The 23,437-nt window shown below is 39.5% G+C and overlaps 2 protein-coding genes across 4 annotated transcripts in view; both read left to right on the top strand.

The window, feature by feature from the left end:
• Nucleotides 1-9,307, top strand: part of Elf1 (E74 like ETS transcription factor 1) — a 94,756-nt gene extending 85,449 nt beyond the window's left edge. For all 3 annotated transcript variants that reach the window (XM_042685742.1, XM_042685741.1, XM_042685743.1), the window contains exons 6-9: nucleotides 2,233-2,316; nucleotides 3,289-3,481; nucleotides 4,467-4,901; nucleotides 8,161-9,307. In XM_042685742.1, coding sequence (XP_042541676.1) covers nucleotides 2,233-2,316; nucleotides 3,289-3,481; nucleotides 4,467-4,901; nucleotides 8,161-8,758 — 1,310 coding nt within the window. In that variant the 3' untranslated portion in view covers nucleotides 8,759-9,307. The remainder of the gene's footprint in view (nucleotides 1-2,232; nucleotides 2,317-3,288; nucleotides 3,482-4,466; nucleotides 4,902-8,160) is intronic.
• A 5,057-nt stretch (nucleotides 9,308-14,364) lies between these two features.
• Nucleotides 14,365-23,437, top strand: part of Sugt1 (SGT1 homolog, MIS12 kinetochore complex assembly cochaperone) — a 43,462-nt gene continuing 34,389 nt past the window's right edge. Inside the window, exons 1-5 of the mRNA XM_042685744.1 lie at nucleotides 14,365-14,499; nucleotides 14,605-14,662; nucleotides 20,619-20,709; nucleotides 21,316-21,385; nucleotides 22,668-22,735. Coding sequence (XP_042541678.1) covers nucleotides 14,462-14,499; nucleotides 14,605-14,662; nucleotides 20,619-20,709; nucleotides 21,316-21,385; nucleotides 22,668-22,735 — 325 coding nt within the window. The 5' untranslated portion in view covers nucleotides 14,365-14,461. The remainder of the gene's footprint in view (nucleotides 14,500-14,604; nucleotides 14,663-20,618; nucleotides 20,710-21,315; nucleotides 21,386-22,667; nucleotides 22,736-23,437) is intronic.

Genomic DNA, 23,437 nt, shown 5'->3' with positions numbered 1-23,437 from the left:
GCTCAAAAAGAGGTTTGAGAATAAAAGCAGGTCAGTGTCCTTCCAAGGAATATAATTTGAAAGATGTCAGTCTACTAGTAATTCCTTAGATGAGGGGGGAGTGGGTCAAAGGGGAGTGAGAATGTTGAAAGGGGAGACTCTGATCAATATGCATTGTATTCATAAACTGCTTTGTTAAGTGGCAATGCCTTTGTACAACTATTTTTTTTTTTTTTTTTTGGTCGGTCGTGGGGCTTGAACTCTGGGCCTGGGTGCTGTCCCTCAGCTCTTCAGCTCAAGGCGAGCGCTCTACCACTTGAGCTACAGCGCCACTTCCGGTTTTCTGGTGGTTTATTGGAGATAAGAGTCTCACGGTCTCTCCTGCCCGGGCTGGCTTTGAACCGCGATCCTCAGATCTCAGCCTCCTGAGTAACTAGGATTACAGGCGTGAGCCACCAGCACCCGGCTTGTACAACTATTTAAAGATAATAAAAAAACAGTTGCTTTGGTAATAGTTTCAGTTTCTTAAATTTTATAATGTATACTAAGTAGCCATTCTGCTACTGTGTTGAAATAAAAAGAAATTAAACCTATGTTCATAGACAAAACTATGCATGAAGGTTTTTAGAAGTCCTATTTGTAAATGTCTATAACTAGAAACAACCCAAATAGCCATCAACTTCTGATTAAATAGATGAATTAGTGTATCAATATATCAATATATATATATATATATATATACCTATAATTGAGTAGTAAAATTAAAGTGTTGATACATGTAATGAAAATTGAATGAATCTAAACCCAGATGATAAAGAAATATGCTCTCATACAACCTTAGACACTGACTACTCTGTGACAACAGATGAGTCCTTGCAGATTGAGTAGTTTGGGAAAAGAGGTGGTGACTAAGTACAGAATGTTAATCCCTCAGGCAGCAGGCTTGTCTTAAAAACAGGCTAGCAAACTGTGGTTCTAGGTAAGTGGCAAAAGGTGGCCTCAAACAAGGTTTTTCAACAGTTCAGCAACTCAGATGAAGGCTGTCTGGATAGACTTTATAATTTAGTGATTCATAATGGATAACTATAAAGTTTGTTTGCTAAAAGAAATACAGAAAATGAGATGTTTAGGAGTACATACAAAAATTACCATTTCATAAAAGCTTTGCCTCATAGATTCTCTAAATCTCTAAGTTTCTAATATTGACAAATTAAGTGTATGAAGAAATATCTTTAATAGAAAAGTGGAAGTATGGCTCAAGTGGTAGAGCATCAGCCTTGAGTGGGAAAGCCAAGCAAGAGTTGAAGGCCATAAGTTCAAATCCCACTTTTGGTACAAACAAAAGAAAGGGGAAAAAATGAAAGAAAACATGTAGGAGACAAACACTTTAAATATTTTGAGGTGGGTGCTGGTGGCTCACTCCTATAATCCTAGTTTATAAGAAGTTTGAGATCTGAGGACTGAAGGTTCTTCAATTAGCCACCAAAAAGCTGGAAGGGGGGCTGGGATGTAGCTCAGTGGCAAAATGCTTGCCTAGTAAATGTAGCATTCTGGGTTCTATCCCCAGAACCCCCAAAAACCGTAATTACAGTTAAAAAAAAAAAGCTAGAAGTGGAAGTATAGTTACGACTCAAGTGGTAGAGCACCAGCCTTGAGCAAAAAAGCTAATGGACAGCACCAAATCCCTGAGTTCTAGCCCCAGTACTGGCACAAAAAGAAAAGAATAAAGAAAAGGTAAAAGCCTCTTTGTTGCGTATTCAAAAGTTTATATATGTTACAGGCAGACAAACCAGTATAGCTAATTTTTAAGCCTGAGTTTTATCTTTGTGAAGAGTAGTCTCCATAATTTTAAGAAATTATGGTTACTTTATGTCAAAGACAAGACTATTTGAAATTTGAATTCATTTTAAAATATGAACTTATAGTATTATTTCTTACATAAATGTATTTGTGATCTGAATTACTTAATGTTCAATTTTTTGTAAGGGTTTGAACAAGAATCTTGTGCTTGTTAGGCAGGTACTCTATTATCTGAGCTATACACAAAGCACAGTTAATTTTTCAGCTTTTACTGGTGTTATTTTTCCTTCAGTAAATGGAATTTTGAGAAATTGGCATGTATGACTTTTGGATTGAGTAGTGTGGGGAAGGAGGTGGTAACTTGAAATTTTGGATAAGTGACAACATAGCTAAATTGTTTTTTCTCTTTTAATTTTGATGACAAATACTTAGGCAGAGCTATTTTAATTACAGGGAGAAAAACTAAACCACCACGACCAGATTCGCCGGCTACTACTCCAAATATATCTGTGAAAAAGAAAAACAAAGATGGGAAGGGTAAGTGTTACTATAATTTACCTATAATAGGGGCCAAATAATACTCAGGTTTTATAGTGTCTTCATGTAAGTTGAAACCATATTTTTTTGATGTGTTGAAATAGAACTTACAGCTGCCATATAAGATAGCAATTTCTTTGAAGAGAATGATAAGTAACTGAAGAAATCCACTTGAGATATTTTCACCTACTTGTCACAATAATCCATTCTTCTATTCATGGATTGAGTTCTTGTAAGAGTTCAACCTTTAGAATTTCAGTTCATACATAGTTTTTGAAATTTCATTATCTTCGTAAGTATTGGTTAAATTTCATGTAAGTTGTTAATCTCTGGCTCTTATTTTTTTTTAAAAGAGTAAGTATTCAGAGGTTTTATACAAGTTGTTCATATTTTTTCTAAGTGATGGTTCTTAAAGAGGAAGGAAAACAAAGATCTTAGAAAGTGGTGTTGTGGGTCAAGTACTAGAGTGATAGCTCTGAGCAAATGAAGTTCAGGGACAGTGCTCAGGCAGAGTTCCAGACCTACAACCGGCAAATGGTTTTGTCTTAAAGTCATCACTTATCTACTTGACAAAATTATCTTTATTCATATATCCTTTATTAGACCCTAAAAATTGACTACAGTATTTACTGTATCTTGTGATTTGTGTTTTGCTATGCTCTTTGTTGCTGTTGGTCATGGGGCTTGAACTCGGGGCCTGGGTGTTGTCCTACCCTCTTTTGCTCAAGGCTAGTGCTCTACCATTCTGAGCCACAGCATCACTTCTGGTTTTCTTGAGGTAAGTTGGAGATAAAAGTCTCATGGACTTCCCTGCCCTGGCTGTCTTTCAAGCTGTGATCCTTAGATCTCAGTCTCCTGAGTAGCTAGGATTACAAATGTGAGCCACCAGCACCTACTTTTCCTGTGCTTTGTTATTTACTGTGCTCTTTTAAAGGAAAATTGATCACTTAAGAATAAATTGTTTTGTTTCAGGAAACACAATTTATCTTTGGGAGTTTTTATTGGCCCTTCTCCAGGATAAAGCTACCTGTCCTAAATATATCAAATGGACCCAGCGAGAAAAAGGCATTTTTAAATTGGTAGATTCTAAAGCAGTATCCAGGTTGTGGGGGAAACACAAAAACAAACCTGATATGAATTATGAAACCATGGGAAGAGCACTCAGGTATGTGCAGTTTTTGTTGTGTAAGAGTATCATTTCCTAGATGTTGAAAAACTTTAGAAATTTAGTAAAGAAGTAGTGAACTTTACTTTTTTTTTCTTAGCAGTACTTAAGATTAAATTCAGGGCTCCACGTTCTCAGTCTGTTTTGCTTTAGTTTGTTTTCAGCTTAATTTGTTTGCTTACACTTTTTCTTTTTGTTATTATTGGTCCTGGGGCTTGAACTCTGGACCTGGGCGCTCTCCCTGAGCTCTTCAGCTCAAGGCTAGCACTCTACCACTTGAGCCACAGCGCCACTTCCAGTTTTCAGAAGTTTCACTGCCCAGGCTGGCTTTTGAACTGTGATCCTCAGATCTCAGCCTCCTGAGTAGCTAGGATTATAGGCATAAGCTACCAGCCCCTGGCCTTCCTTACACTTTTGGTCTGGACCATTAGACCATGATCCTTGTACCTCCTTTTCCTCTTCTCCCCATCTCATCAGTTATTATATTAGACATGACATTTTTGAAGGAGAGTACCTTTTTTTTTTTTTTTTAAATGCCTGCCCTGGGGCTTGAACTCAGGGTCTGGACAGTGTCCCTAAGCTTTTTTTGCTCAAGGCTAGTGTTCTACTACTTGAGCAACAGCTCTGCTTCCAGCTTTTTGGTGGCTAATTGGAGGTAAGTCTCATAGATTTTCCTACTCAGGCTGGCTTTTAACCGCAATTCCCAGATGTCAGCCTCCTTAGTAGCTAGGATTATAGGTGTGAGCTACCAGCGCCCAGCCACTTTTATTCTTAACTTGTTTTTTCTATGTCACCAGTATATACTATTTAAGAAAGGCTTTTTTTGTGTCTAAATGTATAAGTATATTCTGTATAACTTCCTACATTCTCACCTGTTTGAATACAAGTTTTAATGTTTTATGAGTAGGAAAAATTAATTTGTTGTCATCTTTTGCTTAATTGATGTTTAATTGAATAACATCGATGAACTGTTTGCCTTAAATAGGTACTATTATCAGAGGGGTATTTTGGCCAAAGTGGAAGGTCAGCGCTTGGTGTATCAGTTTAAGGAAATGCCAAAAGACCTTATATATATAGATGAGGAGGACGCAAGTTCCAGCATAGAGTCTTCGGATCCATCCTTATCTTCAACAGCCACAAGTAGGAATCAAGCAAGCCGTTCAAGAGTATCTTCAAGTCCAGGCGTAAAAGGAGGAGCCACTTCAGTTCTAAAACCAGGGCATTCTAAAGTGGCAAAACCCAAAGATCCTGTGGAAATTGCACAGCCATCAGAAGTTGTGAGGACAGTGCAGCCCTCACAGTCTCCATATCCTACCCAGTTATTCCGGACTGTTCATGTTGTACAGCCAGTACAGGCTGTCTCAGAAGGAGAAGCAACCATAACCAGCACCATGCAGGAAGAAACTATTCCGAGTATTAGGTGAGAAAACCAAAGTGACTGATTCATATCACCATGTAATGTTTTTGACCAGAGCCATTATTTAAGTAGGTCAAGATTCAGAGGTTAAAACTTCAAGCTAGAACTCTTGACAGATTGCTTAAGGAGCAGCAATATTATGATATTCATCTGATAGTATCAAGGACTCTTTAGTTTTAAACTTGGACTGTATTTTATGTAATTTTATTGCTTTATTCCACTAAATGGATCACACAAAGAATGACTCAAATGGACAAAAAATACCAAAGGATAGTTGTAGATCATTTTTCAGATCATTAGAATCTATAAAAATTCAGCATAAATTGACATCTTATGACGTTTAGAATGCTTTGAGTTCTGAGAAATGTTATTTCTTGGGAAGCTTCTATTTTGAAAACTGTTCTACTGTTCAAACAAGTGTGGCTGAAGTGGTTAGTGCACCAGCCTAAAATTCAAACAGGTGTGGAAGTCAAGAATCTAAGGTCCTTTATTTTTATTGGTTGTGGGGCTTGAACTCTGGGCCTGGGTGTTGTCCCTGAGCTTTTCAGCTCAAGGCAAGCACTCTACCATTTGAGCCACAGCACTACTTTGGTTTTCTGGTGTTAACTGGAGATAAGAGTCTCATGGACTTTCCTGCCCAGGCTGGCTTTGAACTGTGATCCTCAGATCTCAGCCTCCTTAGTAGCTAGGATTATAGAGACACCAGTACCTGGCTCTAAGATCCTTTATTTTAGAGTTCAGTGTGCCAGAAGTTGGAAAAGTAATTTTTTATTTTTTATTCAGTAGATGCTGAATAATAAATTGACCAAGAAAATACTACCTGCTTTATGGTTGGTCTTTTGTAGAAATTGAGACTGGTCTCACCTGATTTAGAGTGGGAACAAGGGAAGATGGTAGAAAATTAAGACAGATACTTGCAGTGCTCATGATTTTCCAGAATATGGACTTAACGTAGCATATTGGAGCCTTTCCAAAGACAATACAGTTGTATATCCCGGAATATAAATGCCAAGGTTTTGTCAGTTGCTCTTGATGTAAGTTAATATTACTTAAACCCAGTCTTCTTTGTGTAGCAAATTTTTAAAAAATGTGGTGCTGGGGACTGAATGGGTAGGACCTTTGTATGTGCTCGGTAAGTGATCTACCTCTGGGTTTCAGTCCCAACCCAAGTTTAAATGTTTTAAATTGTGAAAATCAAATGATAACAAATGGAAATGTAGTCAGGCAGCCAGCTTTATTTGTATAGGTAGGAAGGAATTATGTGAAGAATATGATTGTTGGCAGCTGAGTCTATGAAACTATGCAGTATGGATTTGGAAAGAGTTGAAAGAAGAAAACCAAAAAAATCTAGAAAAATGTCTTGTAGAAATGTTTAGCATATGTAATCCAAAAAGCGGTCACTAGTGGAAAATGTCATACCTGGCCTCAAGTTACAGGTCACAGGTCACAACCCATAGTTTATGTTATCTGCACATACTCCAGACCCCAAAAGCAAAATCCAGAAACCTGAAACATCTGTTCCTAAGCAAGACCAGAATGAATGTTCAACCTCATTATCTGACGAGAAATGTATCATAAATGGGCAGAGTCCATGGAACTCTTGTACCTAGAAATGAAGATTCTGTTTACCAAGGACAGTTGGAAAACCACTGGGAGTATACCTCTGAACTTGGCTTTTAACTTCTGAATTGCACTGAGTCATGATTCAGTTCTATCTATCTTGTAACATTAGTAATCCTCTGGTTTACAGGGACTAATTTAGTATTAGTAATGTTTCTTTCATAAAGAATTCAGAGAGCCGGGCGCTGGTGGCTCACGCCTGTAATCCTAGCTACTCAGGAGGCTGAGATCTGAGGATTGCGATTCAAAGCCAGCCCGGGAAGGAAAGACTGTGAGACTCCAATCTCCAATAAACCACCAGAAAACCGCCAGTGGTGGTGTAGCTCAAGTGGTAGAGCACTTGCCTTGAGCTGAAGAGCTGAGGGCAGTGCGCAGGTCCAGAGTTCAAGCCCCACGACCGACCAAAAAAAGAAAAAGAATTCAGAGAAAACAGTTGAGATCTGGATGTTATATTTTCAAATATTTAATATTTACAATTGCCATAACTACAAATTTCATTTGAACTATTCAAATTAGACTGACTCATATAATTTATATACCATTTTATTTAATAATAATGATCACATTATATAATCTGGATTTTCCATTAAAAGATTTCATTATATTGTAGCTTTATAACTAAAACTTGTGAAAATTTTTGGGTCTACAAAACTGATAAAATGTCTGCTTATTTTTTTGCCAAAACTTGTCCTTAATTTTTTGCTCTTTTCCAGTATAAAACTTAATTACAGTAATCCTTTGTTTTGTTTAAATGTAGGGACTGTAAGATATTAAAACTGTCATAGTTCTATTATATGTAAATTTTAAGACAACACAAGTTGAAAACAATTATATTAAATTTAGTCATTGTAATGGATAAACATCCTGGAAGAGTAAATATGCTGCCATGTGCCACTGGCTCATGCCTGTAATTCTAGCTACCCAGGAGGCTGGGCCCTGAGGATCCTAGTTCAAAGCTAGTCTAGGCACCAAAAGACTCTTAATCTCCAATTAACCAACAAAAAGCCAGAAATGGAGCTGTGGCTCAAGCGGGGTACAGCACTGATCTTGAATTAAAGAGCTCAGTGTTAGAGCCCAGACCCTGAGTTCAAGCCCAAGGACTGATACAAATACATGTGTGCAGCCGGGCGCTGGTGGCTCACGCCTGTAATCCTAGCTACTCAGGAGGCTGAGATCTGAGGATCGAGGTTCAAAGCCAGCCCGGGCAAGAAAGACCGTGAGACTCCTATCTCCAATAAACCACCAGAAAACCGGAAGTGGCGCTGTAACTCAAGTGGTAGAGCGCTCGCCTTGAGCTGAAGAGCTGAGGGACAGCGCCCAGGCCCAGAGTTCAAGCCCCACGACCGACAAAAAAAAAACAACAAAAAAAAAACCAAATATATGTGTGCACACTTACAACCCAAAAAACAGATACACTTTTAAATTCCTCATCTTCTTTCAAATAACTCATACATATAACTTTTTGCTAAGCATTTTGATATTCTTCTTTCTACTCATGTTAATATGTCATTATATACAAAACTATATGTCACTGAAATGGTATAACACCTGAACAGCTTTTTGTTGAGCCTCTATGTTTGAAGTTTCAAATGATGTAGAATATGTTAATTATAATACCACTTTTATTTGGTAATCTCAATAGGACTATTCAGGCTTCAACCCAAGTTCCAGTGGTCGTGTCTCCTGGTAATCAGCAATTACATACAGTAACACTCCAGACAGTGCCACTCACAACGGTTATAGCCAGCACAGATCCATCAGCAGGTGCTGGAGCTCAGAAATTTATTTTACAAGCCATTCCATCATCACAACCTATGACAGTACTGAAAGAAAATGTCATGCTACAGTCACAGAAGCCAAGTTCTCCTCCTTCAATTGTCCTTAGCCCTGCTCATGTACAGCAGGTTCTTACAAGCAATGTTCAATCCATTTGCAATGGAACCGTCAGTGTGGCTTCATCTCCATCCTTCAGTGCTACTTCTCCTGTGGTGACCTTTTCTCGAAGTTCACAAGTGGTTGCTCACCCACCTGGCACTGTAATAACTTCTGTCATCAAAGCTCAAGAAATAAAAACTCATATGAAAGAAGTGAAAAAGGAGGTTGAAGATGATTTGGAAGAACACACAGAGAAAACTGAGCAGCCACCACAGCCCTATGTGATGGTGGTATCCAGTTCAAATGGATTTACCTCTCAGGTAGCTATGAAGCAAAACGAACTCTTGGAACCCAACTCCTTTTAATATACCAAAAAAATTATGGATAATTTTTTAAAAATTGAACTCATTTTCAGTTGTCTGCAAACTATCTGATTAAACCTAAGATAAATCCAGAGAGATTCCTAATTTTATAACTGCTAAATTTCTAGTTAATTTTGACTTTGTTAGATGAGGGAGGAAAACCTAAGTGTTTCTTTACTCTCCAAATGTTTCTGAATTCAGTTTTGAAGGAACAGGCATTTTATACTACGAAGACATTCTTCTTGAGATTTTTCTTCAGTTGTTATATCATAAGCATTTTTAGATTTTCTTTTCTAATTTTACATTGTATTGGCTTTTCTGGTTCTTTTGTAAATACAATACTTAAATATAAATCAACAGGAAATTTATGTAGGAACTATTTTCATTCCACTTATATACATTTTAGTCTTGGCTGTTTCAAGTGCAAGAAACTTACTTTATACTTTGTCAAAATTATGATGTCATTTAGATTGACTTTAGTTGGCCACACTGTATGATTATATAAAATAACATTAAAAATTGGAATGTATCCTTGATACATATATCAAACTATTTCTGAAAAATGTGTGGAGAACCTTTTTTTTTCTGCCAAGGGACATTTTGATATTTATATCATCATCATCCTTGGACTGTACAAAATTATCAATATAAGCAGAGAGGGATTACAGGCAGTCCTGGGTTATGTCTTCTGTCTTGGAACAAATGATTTTGAGGCCTTACATGACCTGTAGGCTAGACATTTCCCATCCCTGTAAAAGCAATGGCCTTAGTGGCTTTCCTGCTAACTAGCTATGTAATCTTTTTTTTTTTTTTTTGGATCCAGTGGTGGGGCCTGAACTCTGGGCCTGGGCACTGTCCCTCAGCTCTTCAGCTCAAGGCTAGCGCTCTATCACTTGAGCCACAGTGCCACTTCCGGCTTTTTTTTTTTTTTTTTTTTGCTTATGTGGTGCTGAGGAATCAAACCCAGGGCCTCATGTATGCAAGGCAAGTGCTCTACTACTGAGCCACCTTCCCGGCCCCTAGCTATGTAATCTAAGGCAAGACATTTGATCTTTTGGGGCTTTAGTTCTTTCATAAAAAGAATTACATTGGACTACACAAAATTGATCTCCAGTTTGTTTCCTAGTTCTTACTTTTATGATTCTAACACCTATATTTTAATATTATGTCAAAACATCAGATTATTTCCTAATGTAAATACAGGTAAAATATTGTAGAAAAATAAGCAACCCTCTTAAAATTCATTCTTAACTTTGTTTCTTAGTATTTTAGTCTACTGCGTACTGTGATCTATTAGTAAATTTACATTGACGAGTTCTAAATGATATATTGCTATACTGAGGAAGTCAAGGCTCCTTAGGGCCAAGAAAGGAATGTGAGTTTTGGGCTAATCTGGCTGAGTAGTCAGTTGTTATAAAAGCATAATTGCTTTATATTTTGGATCATTTTTTATTGAGGGTGAGTGGAGAGGGAAGTTGCATACAAAAAATATATATTCAAGTTTCTGAAAGTTTTTAGATTACTTTTTCAACTGTAAATAATGTACATTTAATGTCACAAGAAAAATTGTTCTCTGAAAATTTTCTAGAATAGTCAAGAGAAATTTTTGTAGATGAAAAATCATTATGTTTAGAGGTCTAATGTTATATGTTTTCATGTTATAAAGTGAATTTGTATTTAAACAGAACTTTAAATTTTGGAATCCTCTAAACGTTTTTGTATCTTTATTATTAAATAAATCATGTAAAATTTCTCAATATTTCTGTTTGCAGGTAAATGTTTCTTAAGTATGCACAGAATGTTGCTAAGATTTACAGTGCTACTAAATGTTCCTATGACAAAACTCCATTTGGTCAGAATAATTCTCCTTTCATTTGACCATGCTATCTTCAAGTTTCTGGACATAGCACAAAGACTGCTGAGGACTTAATCCATTTTCTGCTGCTATATCAAAAGTCTACAGACTGAGTAACTTATTTCTCCGAGTTGGGTGGCTCTGAAGTCTAGTATCAAGATGCTGCCATTTTTCAAGAGCCTTCTTGCTCTGTCATTCCATGACAGGGCAGGAGAGCAATAGGTGACTGCTTTATGACAAATTTCCCGAAATAATGGGCCATAATTCATCAGGTCATATTTCTTCTCTGCCTAATCACCTCTTAAAGTTTTCATTGTTAAAGTAGCAATTAAATTTCAATGTATGTTTTAGATGGGACATTCAAACCATAGCAATCAAGCTCCAAAAATTAGAAATCAAAATATTCTCAGTAGTAATTTGAAATTCATTTTTTCCTTTTCTTTCAAGATAGGATTCTTTATGTAGTCTGGGCTGGCCTTGAACTCCTGAATGTTCTCCGCCTCAGCCTCCAAAGTGCTGGGACTAATGGTATGTATCACCACATCCAGCTTAAACATTCTTCAAATAACAAGTCTTCTAATTAGAAACCTTGGTAAGCTAATTACTAAACTTGTAAAACATGGCATGAATGAAATTAAAACCTATAAATTAATACCCCTATATTCAGTGAAAGTGATAGTTTCACTTACATATTAGGACATTAGTAAACACAAAAAAACATTTAAAGATGTATTTTAATGCAGTTCGACAAAACTTTTTAACTTGGTTAGTACTGTAGTTTTCTGTTACATAAATAGCAGTGAATATATAATAACTCACTTGTGCTACTGTCACAAAAAACGAGGTAATTTTGGGGCCGGGGTTGGTGTGGTACTAGTGTTTGAACTTGGGGCCTCACACTTGGTATAGGTAGGTGTTTTACCACTTGAACCATGCCCCTTGCTCTCTTTTGCTTTTTTTCCTCAAAGGATCTTTCTTTTTCTGAGGCAGACTGGGACTGTGATCCACCTACATACATATGCCTCCTGAGTAGCTGGGGTCATGCCTGCCTTGCTGATTGAGATGGGGCCTCAATAACTTCTTTGCTCAGGCTGGCCATACATAAAGATATCTTTCTGTCTATTCCTAGAGTAACTTGAGCTTACTATCTAGACTGTAATTTATAACAGCCAAATTTATTTGCTCACAGGTTTGGAGGTTTAGAAGTAAAAAATTAAGGGCTGGTAAGGTGGCTCAATGGTAGAGTGCTTGCCTTGAATGCATGAGTTCCTAGGTTTGATTCCTCAGCACCACATATGCAGAAAAAGCCAGAAGTTGCAATGTGGTTCAAGTGGTAGAGCGCTAGCCTTGCGCTGAAGAGTTGAGGCACAGTGCTCAGGACCAGAGTTCAGACCCCACGACCAACCAAAAGAAAAAAAAGTAAAAAATTAAGATCTGGCAGGTTTAGCAGTCGTGTTTCCTAGAAATAGCATTGGGACAATTAGATATCCAGATGGGAGATAAACCACCTTTATCTCCAGTCACACCTTTCACAAAAGTTAATTCATCTAGAAGGAAATATTTTCGCAGCTTTGGAATAGAGAAAGTCTTACTTACGACATTAAAAAAAGCACTGGGCTGGGAAGGTGGTTCAGTGGTAGAGCACTTGCCTTGCATGCCAGAGGCCCTAGGTTTGATTCCTCAGCACCACATAAGCAAAAAGAAAAAAGCCAGAAGTGGCGCTGTGGCTCAAGCAGTAGAGTGCTAGCCTTGAGCTGAAGAGCTGAGGGACAGTGCCCAGGCCCAGAGTTCAGGCCCCACGACGGGACCCAAAAAAAAAAAAAAGCACTGGCTATAAGATAAAGTACTTTGAAACAACACTGTATTAAAAGGCTTCAGAGAATAAAGAGGAAACTGGGAGAGAGACAGCTGCAATAAATATACCTGACAAATGACTCATCTAGGCCAAATGAAAAGTTCTACTGTTAGCTGGTAAGATAACACTCTTAAAAAATGATTAGGCAGGGCTAGGAATGTGGCTTCCTGGTAGAGTGCCTGCTTAGCATGCTCAAAGCCCTGGGGGGGTTCAATTCCTCTGCACCGTAGAAACTGACAAAGCTGGAAGTGGCACTGTGGCTCAAGTGGTAGAGTGCTAGCCTTGAGCAAAAAGAAGCCCAAGGACAGTGCTCAGGCCTTGAGTTCAAGCCCCAGGACTGGCAAAAAACAATTATGCAAAGGATTTGAGTAGATTTTTACAGCCCTAATATTTTTACATTTGTGTCCTGTGTCTCTAAGCTGAAGTTCAGCTGAATACATCCATAGCAAAACTTAACCTTTCTTTACAAATCTGTTTTTGCATTCATTTAATGGCGTAATGCCTTTCACCAACTGTGCAAACTAGAAACGAGTTATCTGTAAGCCCACATAGGTTTAGCCCCAAAATTTCTGTCATTCATTCCCTTTCCCCCTCCCCCCCCACATCTTTCCCTGCAGTGGTTTCATATTCATTGGTTTCACCTGTATTACAAATTATCTACCATGGCTATTTCTCCTTCATTCATTTACAGACACCACCACCTAAAAAGTGAAAATTTGACTGTCACTGCCTTTTGAAATTAACAAAACCTTATGAGTTAACGCCATTGAGTAACATTTAACCACACCCAACCTTAAAATGACCTGGCATGCATTCTGGCCCCTTCTTCTTCAACTTGATAGGCTCCTAAGCACTTTAGATCGCATCGTTTTTTTTCTTGTTTTTTCTGAACGATTTTTTTTCCTTTTCTTTCTCGATTGTTATCTTTGGAGCTGAGGTCAGTGCTACATTCTCCAGGCATCCATCCAGCTAAATGCTCCTCACCTCCCGGCACCCCTTTCATCACTTAGAGCTGACTGAAGCTTCTGGAGGACGTTCGTTAACCTCTTTGGAACCCGAAATTTAGTTGGGGAATAGGAGACATTAAGTCCATTTGTGTTTACCTCTTCTGAACCGGGCTCTCCCCCTCTCCCCATTCCAACCTCCCTCTAGACGTGGTCACAAGTTTTCCCACCCATCTGCTTGGGTGGATGGGGGGTGGGGACGGCTATCACAGCAAGTTGGAACGCAAACCCGCCCCTGCGGGCCCAACACGCAAAACCCCGCCAGGCTAGACCATCTTCCTGCCCTCAAACGCCTTCAGATCGGAACGTCGCCTGGGAAGAACGCTAGGGCACTGGAGTGCCGGGGAAGCCAAGCGGCACACGACTAACCAACTGGACGATCCGTCCCTGAAAGGCCAACCGACTTCCGGCGAGTTCCGGGCCGGAGGAGGGCGGGAGGCGGTGGGGGAGGAGAGGTCTTTACACAACCATCGCGGGAATTTGCGCGACATCCGGGACTCCGCTCCCGGAAAGGACCACATAGACGCAGAGTGTCGCGAGAAAAACCAAGCTGACTGTAGTCAGTCTCGGTGGGAACGAGTGTAAAAGGAGCTTCACGAAAGCATGCGTTGTTTAACGGACGTGCGTACGTCCCCAATCGCCACACGCCGTTGGTGACAGCAGGATACCGCCCTTTAGAGGTTTAGTCTGAGTGACGGCGCTGCCGCGGACGCCGTCGGCACCGTCACCATGGCCCCGAGGGGTGGGGCCTGTGAGAGCCGGTCACGGAGTCCTAGGCGGGACGGGACGCCCGAGGCGGTCCGCCGCCTTCCCAGCAGGCTCTGCGGCCGCCTGTTGCCGTCCCTTCCCCCAGCTGCACGCTGCGTGGCTACTCGTTGGCTATTTAGGACGGAAGCTGGGTTGGTGTTTCTCCAGAAGTTTCCCCCTTGGGCGGCGGCGGAGCTGGTTACCGTGTTAGTGGCCGCTTCGGCGTCAGCCACAGTGACTTAGTGATGGCGGCGGCTGCAGCGGGACCTGCAACAGCCCAACGGTGCGTGTTTGGTTTCTTTTTACCCCTCAAAACTTTTTGATGTTCTCCGATCCCTCTTCCCCTGGGCGGTGAGCCCGCGGCTGAAGTCGTTGTTTCTCCTGGCAGGTTTTTCCCGAGCTTCTCAGATGCTCTGATCGACGGGGACCCTCAGGCGGCCTTGGAGGTGAGCGGGCCGGGTTCTGCGTCTTCTCCACTCCTCAGCGGGGGTCGGGACTGCGAGGGGCCCCCGCCGACCCCGCCTCTGCCCAGCGAGGTGGTCCTAGCCCCAGGACTGGAGTCCTCGGGCCCCTTTCTCCATCCCACAGCGACCCCCTGTTCTTACCCTTCACGCCCCCAGCTTCCTGCATCCCGCCGCGGTGTGAGAAAACCCATCCGGTCTCGGGTGTTGGGTGTGGGTGTTGGGTGGGGGGGTTGTAGTGGGTGGAGTATAGTTACCATCCATGGTGGACCTGGAAAGTGACATTCGTGACAAAGAGAAATGTGAAATTCGGGCTTGGTAGATTAACTCACGTTTTCATCTGACTTGTGCTTATATACCAGGCACTGCCAAGGGTCTGAACTCCTTTTACCAGATCAAAAAACCTATTCTTACGTTCTTGAAACTTTCGAGAATAGTTGTCACTGTACATCATTCACTCTTTTGTTTAGACAATTTGTAGTTGCTGTATGCAAGGCGTTGATTGCTATAGGTTAAATACTTAGCTAAATTTAGAGATCACTGTTTGTTTTTGTTTTCGGTCGTGGGACCTGAACTCTGGGCCTGGGAGCTGTCCCTCAGTTCTTCAGCTCAAGGCTAGCGCTCTACCACTTGAGCTACAGTGCCACTTCGGGCTTTTTTCTTTTTGCTTATGTGGTGCTGAGGAATCGAACCCAGGGCCTCAGGCATGCAAGGCAAGCGCTCTACCACTGAGCCACCTTCCCAGATCACTGTGTTTTTGTGCACTGAAAGGCAAGTCTGTAAAACTAAAGGAATGCAAAAGATCTAAGAGTTTAAAATAAGCATAAAATGATGAGAGCCTGAACTACTGTGGGTCACACAAGTTAGGGTGCTTCTTGCTTTCCACAACAGCAGCGTGTTGATATTTATATTCTAACATAAGTAACCCTGTTAATCTTCTTATCTAGCCTAAGTAAATTTGACAACTTGAGGTCAGTGAGCCTTTTTTCCTTAGTTTCTTTCCGTAGTTTCCTTAGTGACTTTTAAAAAGAAATTTGTCTTAGGGTACCAGAGGCTGAGGTGGTGATGATTGAAGGCCAGAAAGCAAGCTAGTGTGAAGCTTTTGGGAAAGAGGATTCCTGGCAGGGAGAACACCTACTACAGAACTGAGTTTGACCTGTGTACCAGGAGCAGCAAAAATCCGTTTTTGCTTAGAGTGGAATGAAAGAAGATATACTTTGGCTGTAATCATTGTGAGAGCATATATACTGTGGGTTTTTTTGGTCATTTTTTTCATTTTTTAATTCGTGTGTAGTATTCAGTTGTGGCATTAACAGTATAGCTTTAACAATAGACATTTGAGTTATTTGTAGTTACTGGCTAGTATGCTTAAAAACCTCAATATGCTTGTAAGTTATGTTCTTGTATTTTGGCGAGCACATGCATTGGCTCTAGATTGTTTACACTAGAAGGAAAATCAGCATAGGATAGGCTGATGATTTGAGTGCCTTGATTGTTAATTTGTGGCACTTGGAGCAGCAGTAGCTGTGTTACCAGAAAACTCATTAGAAATGCAATTATTTTAAAACTGAAAATCCTTGCAACTCATCAATCCAAAACTTACTTCCTTTTTACAATCTACAGAAGAAAATTGAGACTAAACTCCAAGTGATCTGTTATACAAGTATACAGCTGGAGGCAGAATGGGAGACTTCAGAACACAAAGTTTCCATTTTAGCCAAATGCTGGAGAATAGTGGCTCTCTAGAGTGTGCCATTGGGACACAGGTTTCCTAACTGTAATGTTGTAGAACAGTGGCTCTGAAAAGTATCTCTATACCAGCTGCTATCATTGTTAGAAGGCACTTCTGAGGATCCACCACACACCTCGAACCAGAACCTGTTATGGAGAAGATGATCTGTCACCTTGAGGTCATCTTGATGACTTCATAAAGATTAGCAAGTAGATGTAAATTATTAAATAATAATAAAGTAGAAAGCAATGCCGAGCTCTTGTGATAAATCTGTGTGTTTCCTCTAGATTTTCCCAAGGTTTATATATGGTCTTACATATTTTACATAAGCTCATCAAATGAGGGATAAGGGAAAAAAGTTTTGTGTAGCATAAGACTGTTTCACAGTTTTTATTCAATTAAATAGCATATATTAATGGTGAATGCTGTCCTGGGAATCAGGACTCTATATATAAAGATGAAAAAAATGTGGAGAGGGAGTTTGCAATCTAATGGAGGGGGCGATAAGTCTGCAAGGCATTAAAATACAACTTGTAATGGGTTTGTGTATTAAGTACACTGAACATTCATAGCAAAATAAAGGGCAGCTAGGGGAGTAAAGAAAAAAAATTTATAGGAAGATGAACATGCTGTATAGGAAGGAAGAACTATATTCCTTATTATGTGTGTTGAAATGTTAAACAATTCCAATACTATGTCGAATAAAAATAAAAGTAAACTAAGTTAAATCAAAATCTTCAAAGGAGTTTGCAGTTCAGTAGAAGAGACAAAAATGTAGATTTTTGAGAGTCTTTTTGAACCTCAGTATGTATGGTACTTAAGAACCTAGTCTGAAGTCAGAGACACTTAGGCTCAAATCTTGGATTAATAATTGTGTAACCTTAACTAAATGACCACTCTTGAACAGGTTTCTCATTTGTAAAATGGAAATAAATAAGACCTACTTGAAAGAATTATGAAGGTAAATGAGATACTATTGTGTGCTTAGTATAGTACCTGGCACATGGTCAGGATTCGAGAACTGTTGAATTTGGGGGATGATACAGGTTATTCAGTAGTGTTAGAATGTAAAGTGTAAGGAGGTGAGTTGGCTACACAGCAGAGGCCAGCTTCCATCACACTAAAGGTCCTCATTTCTTATAATGACCTGCCATGGCAGTTAGCAAAGTAGGATTTTGTAGTTTTCTTTGCTGTCTAGATTAGAGCCATGTTGGCTTTTTTGTTGTTGTTGCTTGAATGTGGTAAGCTCAGTCCTGTTTTTGTCTAGAATATGTTCTTGACTTATCTTGCTTGGAAATCCTTATTCCTTTAGATTTCAGCTGGTACCTCCTTAAAGAATTGGGCTTTCCTGTGTAAATCTAAATGAGGCCAACAATAGTATAGCAGGACAATGATAGCTTGCTTTGTCTGTTACTGCACTTGGTAGATGATACCGTGCACATGTATTAAGTGATTTCTGTTGTAATTCCCATATTGACTGAGGTGGGATTAGTTTGCATTTTACTGTGGAAGTTGAGACAAAACAGTTTAGAGGCTAAATTGCTTAAAAGGCTTGGAAGTTTCAGAGGATCAAGCTCATTTGCTGGAAGACAAGAGGATTATCAATATAGATATATGATGTTGTTACCAATTTGGTAGCTGACTTTTTTTATTTTTTGGTCTGTCTTGGGGCTTGAACTCTAGGCTTGGGCGCTGTCCCTTCACTGTTCAGCTCAAGGCAAGCGCTCTATTGCTTGAGCCACAGCACCACTTCTGGTTTTCTAGTGGTTTATTGGAGATAAGAGTCTCACGGACTTTCCTGCCCTGCCTGAGCTGGCTTTGAACCTCGATCCTCAGATCTCAGCCTCCTGAATAGCTAGGATTACAGGCGTGAGCCACTGGGGCCCAGCGGTAGCTGACTTTTAAGTAGCTTTTAAAAGTAAGTTTTAAGAATACAGCTGAGGGGCTGGGAAGGTGGCTCAGTGGTAGAGCGCATGCCTTGCATGCCAGAGGCCCTGGGTTCGATTCCTCAGCACCACATAAGCAAGAAGAAAAAAGCCGGAAGTGGCGCTGTGACTCAAGTGGTAGAGCGCTAGCCTTGAGCTGAAGAGCTGAGGGACAGTGCCCAGGCCCAGAGTTCAGGCCCAATGACCGGACCCAAAAAAAAAACCCAAAGAATACAGCTGATTGGTAGGTAAACCCATTCTACATGGTTATGGTTTTTATTCCTCCTCTAGAAGTATTAAGTAGGTTAAAACAGAAGGATTAATGTTCTTGTTTATGTGGTTGAGGGTTAATTGTGTGACTGAGGAAGAAAATGGAATTAAATTGAAACCCAGAGCTAAAGCCTTCAGAGTGAGCAGTCTGCTTTTCCATTTTTTAAAAGTGTACTCAATTTGAACATGGCTTCTTGCTTGCTAGGCAGATATTCTACTGCTTAGCTAAGTCCTCTTTTTTGCACTATTTAGATAAGGTTTCACTTTGTGTCTGGATGCATGGACCAAGTGCCCCTACTTTAGGCTTTTTATGAAGCTGTGATTGATGGTGCATACCACTATGCCAGGAGTTTCTTGATCTTTTCTGCTTGGGCTGGCCTAGAACCATTTTCCTCTCCAACCTTTCACATAGCTGGGATACAGATGCCCACTACCCTGTTGACCTGTTAGTTCAGAAGGGGTCTCCAGTGTACACCCAGGTTGTCATTAAACCATGATTCCACTTATCTCAGCCTCCCAATTCGTGTGTGTGTGTGTGTGTGTGTGTGTGTGTGTGTGTGTGTGTGTGTGTGTGTGTGTGTGTGTGTGTGTGTGTGTGTGTGTGTGTGTGTGGCAGGGAGGGGACATTCCTGGGACTTGAACTCAGAGGGCCTTGGTGATGTTCTTGAGCTTTCATGCTGAAGGCTAGTGCTCTACCACTTGATGTTCTTGAGCTTTCATGCTGAAGGCTAGTGCTCTACCACTTTACAGATCCATTTCTGTCTTTTTTGGTGATAAAATTGGAGATAAAAATTGTATGGATTTCCCTGCCTGGGCTGGCTTTGAACCATAATCCTCAGAGGCAGTGTTGTTTTTGTGGTTAAAATCTACTTTGGAGTTAGTCAGACCTGGATTTGACTCATGTCTGGCAGTTTCTTGTCTCATGAGGAGGAAGCAAGGGAATTAATTCTCCATTCACATTTCGGGAAGGAGTATTCTAGTTGGAGGGAACACATATGTAGAGTTGTGAAAATGTTTGAGCAGTTACAGGGAACCAGACCATTGTGGCCAGATGGACAGAACTGGAGGAAGAGTAGCAAGAAGTGATATCAGAGAAGATTGAGAGTTATATCAAGGAGAGCTTCTGGAGGGACTTGGCTTTTGCTCTGAGTCAGCTTGAAAGGCATTGAGAGATAAAATAACAAAATCTCGCCTAACATCAGTGCTTGGACTAGTAGGCAAAGATGCTAAAAAGTGGTTTGGTTTTAGGTATATTTTGATTGATTGTGTAAAGAATCCCTCTATTAATTAAAAGTCAGTGATATGTGGTATGTAGCCATTGCAATAACTCAGTCAGTGGGTAGAGGATCTAAGTGATATTTGCCTGAACTTGTCCTTACTTATTGAAAGATCTTTTCATTATTATTCTAGCTACTACCTAAATCTTGTGACTGCCCAAGTCAGTATGAGTTTCAATCCAATGCTAACATAATCAACTGATAATAGCTACCTATGAGATTCCTTCTAGGATCGAACACAGTGTTAAAATCGACTAGGGTTTAAAAGTCCAGGTAAACCTGATTGTGTATTTATTAATCCCATTTATCTACCTGAGTTCAAGATTTAACTTGTAGGGGTTTTTTTTTTTTTTTGGTTGTGTTTAAGTCACATAGTGTTACATTTACTTGGCAGCTCAAATTCTCTATGATCTTTGAGTATTCTCTAAATTAGGAGGTATTTTGTATTGGCTGATGTATACTAACTCAACTTTTCAGAATAATGAGGTAATTACCATTTATTGAGTACCTGCTGTAGGCCAGGAACTGCTACGTAAGTGCTTTATGTGGGTATTATTTCTCATTGTGTGCTTTGGCATGGCTAGAGGGGAGGTAGTTATCCTCTTACAAAGAAAAGCTCCAAGTTTGTTTTTTTGTTATCTTTTCTCCAAATAGCATGTGATAATAAATTATGTTTTAATTAGGGTTAGATAGCTTTAAGAAACATTTACTGATGATCAACATGTTTGTATTTGTAGGAGCTGACTAAGGCTTTGGAACAGAATCCAGATGATGCACAGTATTATTGTCAGAGAGCTTATTGTCACATTCTTCTTGGAAAATACTGTGGTAACTTTTCTTACAAAGTATTTTGTCTGTTTATAATTTACTTACAAGTTTTGCCCAAGATAAAATGGAGATTATCGGTGAGGATTTTGAAATTAGTCTTATATCCAGTGTAAAGTAGCTATAATATTACGAAATTGTTAGAAACACTCACCTAATTATCAAGGATATGTCTTCTTTTTTCAGTAGGTAGATTATATAGATTTCAGGGGTTGGATCACATCATTTTAATGTGTTTAAATGAAATACTCCTTGCATTTTATAACTTAAAAATAATGTGTCTATATGGTGTGACTTTTAAGAATTATTCTAATTATGAATCTGGACAGGAAATTCATTACATTGAGTCAAGTTACATAAGTGTTGATGAGAAAAGGAGATGAACTTTGCAACAGAGCTTTTAATATAGGAGCTAATTTTAGGCCCAAAAGATGATGTGAGGGTAGTACTTGCTTGAATTTTGTCTTGGATTAGCTTCTTATAATTTAAAAGCATGTAGCCTTTCCACCAATTTAAGAATCTAAAAATTAAAGACTGATTCAAATTTTTTGTTTAGTATTTGCTATCTTTGCACATAACTGATTAGAAACACCATCTTTTTGGATACAGATGCCATTGCTGATGCAAAGAAGTCCCTTGAACTCAATCCAAATAATGCTACTGCTATACTGAGAAAAGGGTATGTACTTAATTGTATTTTTTTGCTTGAACTACAGATATTTTCATTTGTTAAACTAATTCATTATAAGGTTTTTATATATAATAAAATATGTATAGGCTGGGAAGGTGGCTCAGTGGAGAGTGTTTACCTTACATGCATGAGGCCCTGGGTTCTATTCCTTAGCACCACATAAGCAGAAAAAGCCGGAAGTGGCGCTGTGGCTCAAGTGGTAGAGTGCTAGCATTGAGCTGAAGAGCTGAGAGACAGCACCCAGGCCCAGAGTTCAGGCACCATGACCAACAGAACAAACAAACAAAACCCTAAAATATGTATATATTTTATAATGAGAAAACATTCAGTTTTAAGTATAACTCCCTTCTACTCCCTCTTGTACTGGAGATTGAACTCATAGCAAGCAGCTGCTCTATAACCTTTTTTTTTGCCAGTCCTGGGGCTTGAACTCAGGGCCTCGACAGTGTGTCTGAGCTTCTTTTGCCCAAGGCTAGTACTCTACCATGTGAGTCACAACACCACTTCTGGCTTTTTCTGTTTATGTGGTACTGAGGAATCAAACTTAGGGCTTTATACATGCTAGGTAAATACTCTACCACTAAACCACATTCCCAGCCAATGCTCTACAACTTTAACCATATTATAGTTGTTTTCTTTTGCACTTTTGCTTGGGCTGTCTTCAGACTATAATCCTTCTGTCCTTGCCTCTTGAATGCCACTACACCCCAGCTTAGTTTTGAGGTAGAATCTTGCTAACATCCTGCTTGGTCTGGCCACAAAGTATAACCTTTCTATCTTTGCCTCTAGAATTGCTGGGAATACAGGTGTGGGTTACCACATCTGGCTCTTCTGTTATGTTAACTGAAGGTGTATGTGAAGGAAATGTCTAGTTGCTATATTTTACAATCGTGATGATTAAAGTTCTGCAAATAATTATGGATGCTCTCTGTCCTAGGCCCAAACCAGGATGGATTAGCATATTTAATACTAAGAAAGCTCTATATCTTTTATCTGTATTTGTTGAACACAACCTCTTTTGTTGATAAGTGTGACTTGATTTATATGAAAATATTCCTTTCTATAATTATGTTTTAAAATGTGATTTGCATAATTCAAACCCCTTTTGAAGAGAGTTCCAATATTGAGTTTTAATGAGAATTATATTAGATGTTACAGTATTCTAGAAAATCTCTTGGCAAATTCTCTTGTTCAGCAGTACGAAGACTTTATTTTAATTTAGGAAAAAAGCTAAATAAAATCATTTGTGTATTTGTTTTTAATTTTGTAGAATATGTGAATACCATGAAAAAAACTATGCTGCTGCTCTAGAAAGTTTTACAGAAGGACAGAAATTAAGTAAGTATTAGAATTATTTTTTGGAAAATGAATCTTTATTATTAAGTAATTGTATAACAAAATTATAGTTCCATAAGTCAGGTTTCAATGCTTGATCATTGTCACCTCACCTCTTCCATTGTGTCCCCTCCCCTTATTCCCCATTCTTTTGTTTCTTTTTTTTTTTTTTTTTGGTTGGTCGTGGGGGCTTCAACTCTGTGCTTTTGGGCTTGGGTGCTATCCCTCAGCTCTTCAGCTCAAGGTGAGCGCTCTACTGCTTGAGCCACAATGCCACTTCCAGTTTTCTAATGGTTTATTGGAGATAAAGAGTCTCATGGACTTTCCTGCCCGGGCTAGCTTTGAACTTCCATCCTCGGATCTCAGCCTCCTGAGTAGCTAGGATTACAGGCATGAGCCACCAGCGCCCGGCTTTTGTTTACTTTTTGAAGGGGGAGCTCATAGCCCTATAACTTGGAATGTAATCCCAATCAGCCTCCAGTTTATACTAATTTATTATTTCTGTCTTAAATACCATAGCTAGATTTTCTTACTGTAATCTCAAATGAATTATAGGAATTCAACATCTTTCTTCCTCTTAATGATATTTGTATTTATTTACTCAGAGTACTAATGTGAGAAGTCTTTACAAAAAAAAAAAAAATTGTGCCGGGTGCTAGTAATCCTAGCTACTCAGGAGGCTGAGATCTGCGGATTGCGGTTCAA

Source organism: Dipodomys spectabilis, unplaced genomic scaffold, assembly GCF_019054845.1.
Source record: "Dipodomys spectabilis isolate Male_0828 unplaced genomic scaffold, ASM1905484v1 ptg000095l, whole genome shotgun sequence".
In the NCBI taxonomy this organism is placed as follows: domain Eukaryota; kingdom Metazoa; phylum Chordata; class Mammalia; order Rodentia; family Heteromyidae; genus Dipodomys; species Dipodomys spectabilis.
Note: the sequence above shows the minus strand (reverse complement) of the source record. Positions and strands in the feature narration are given on the sequence as shown.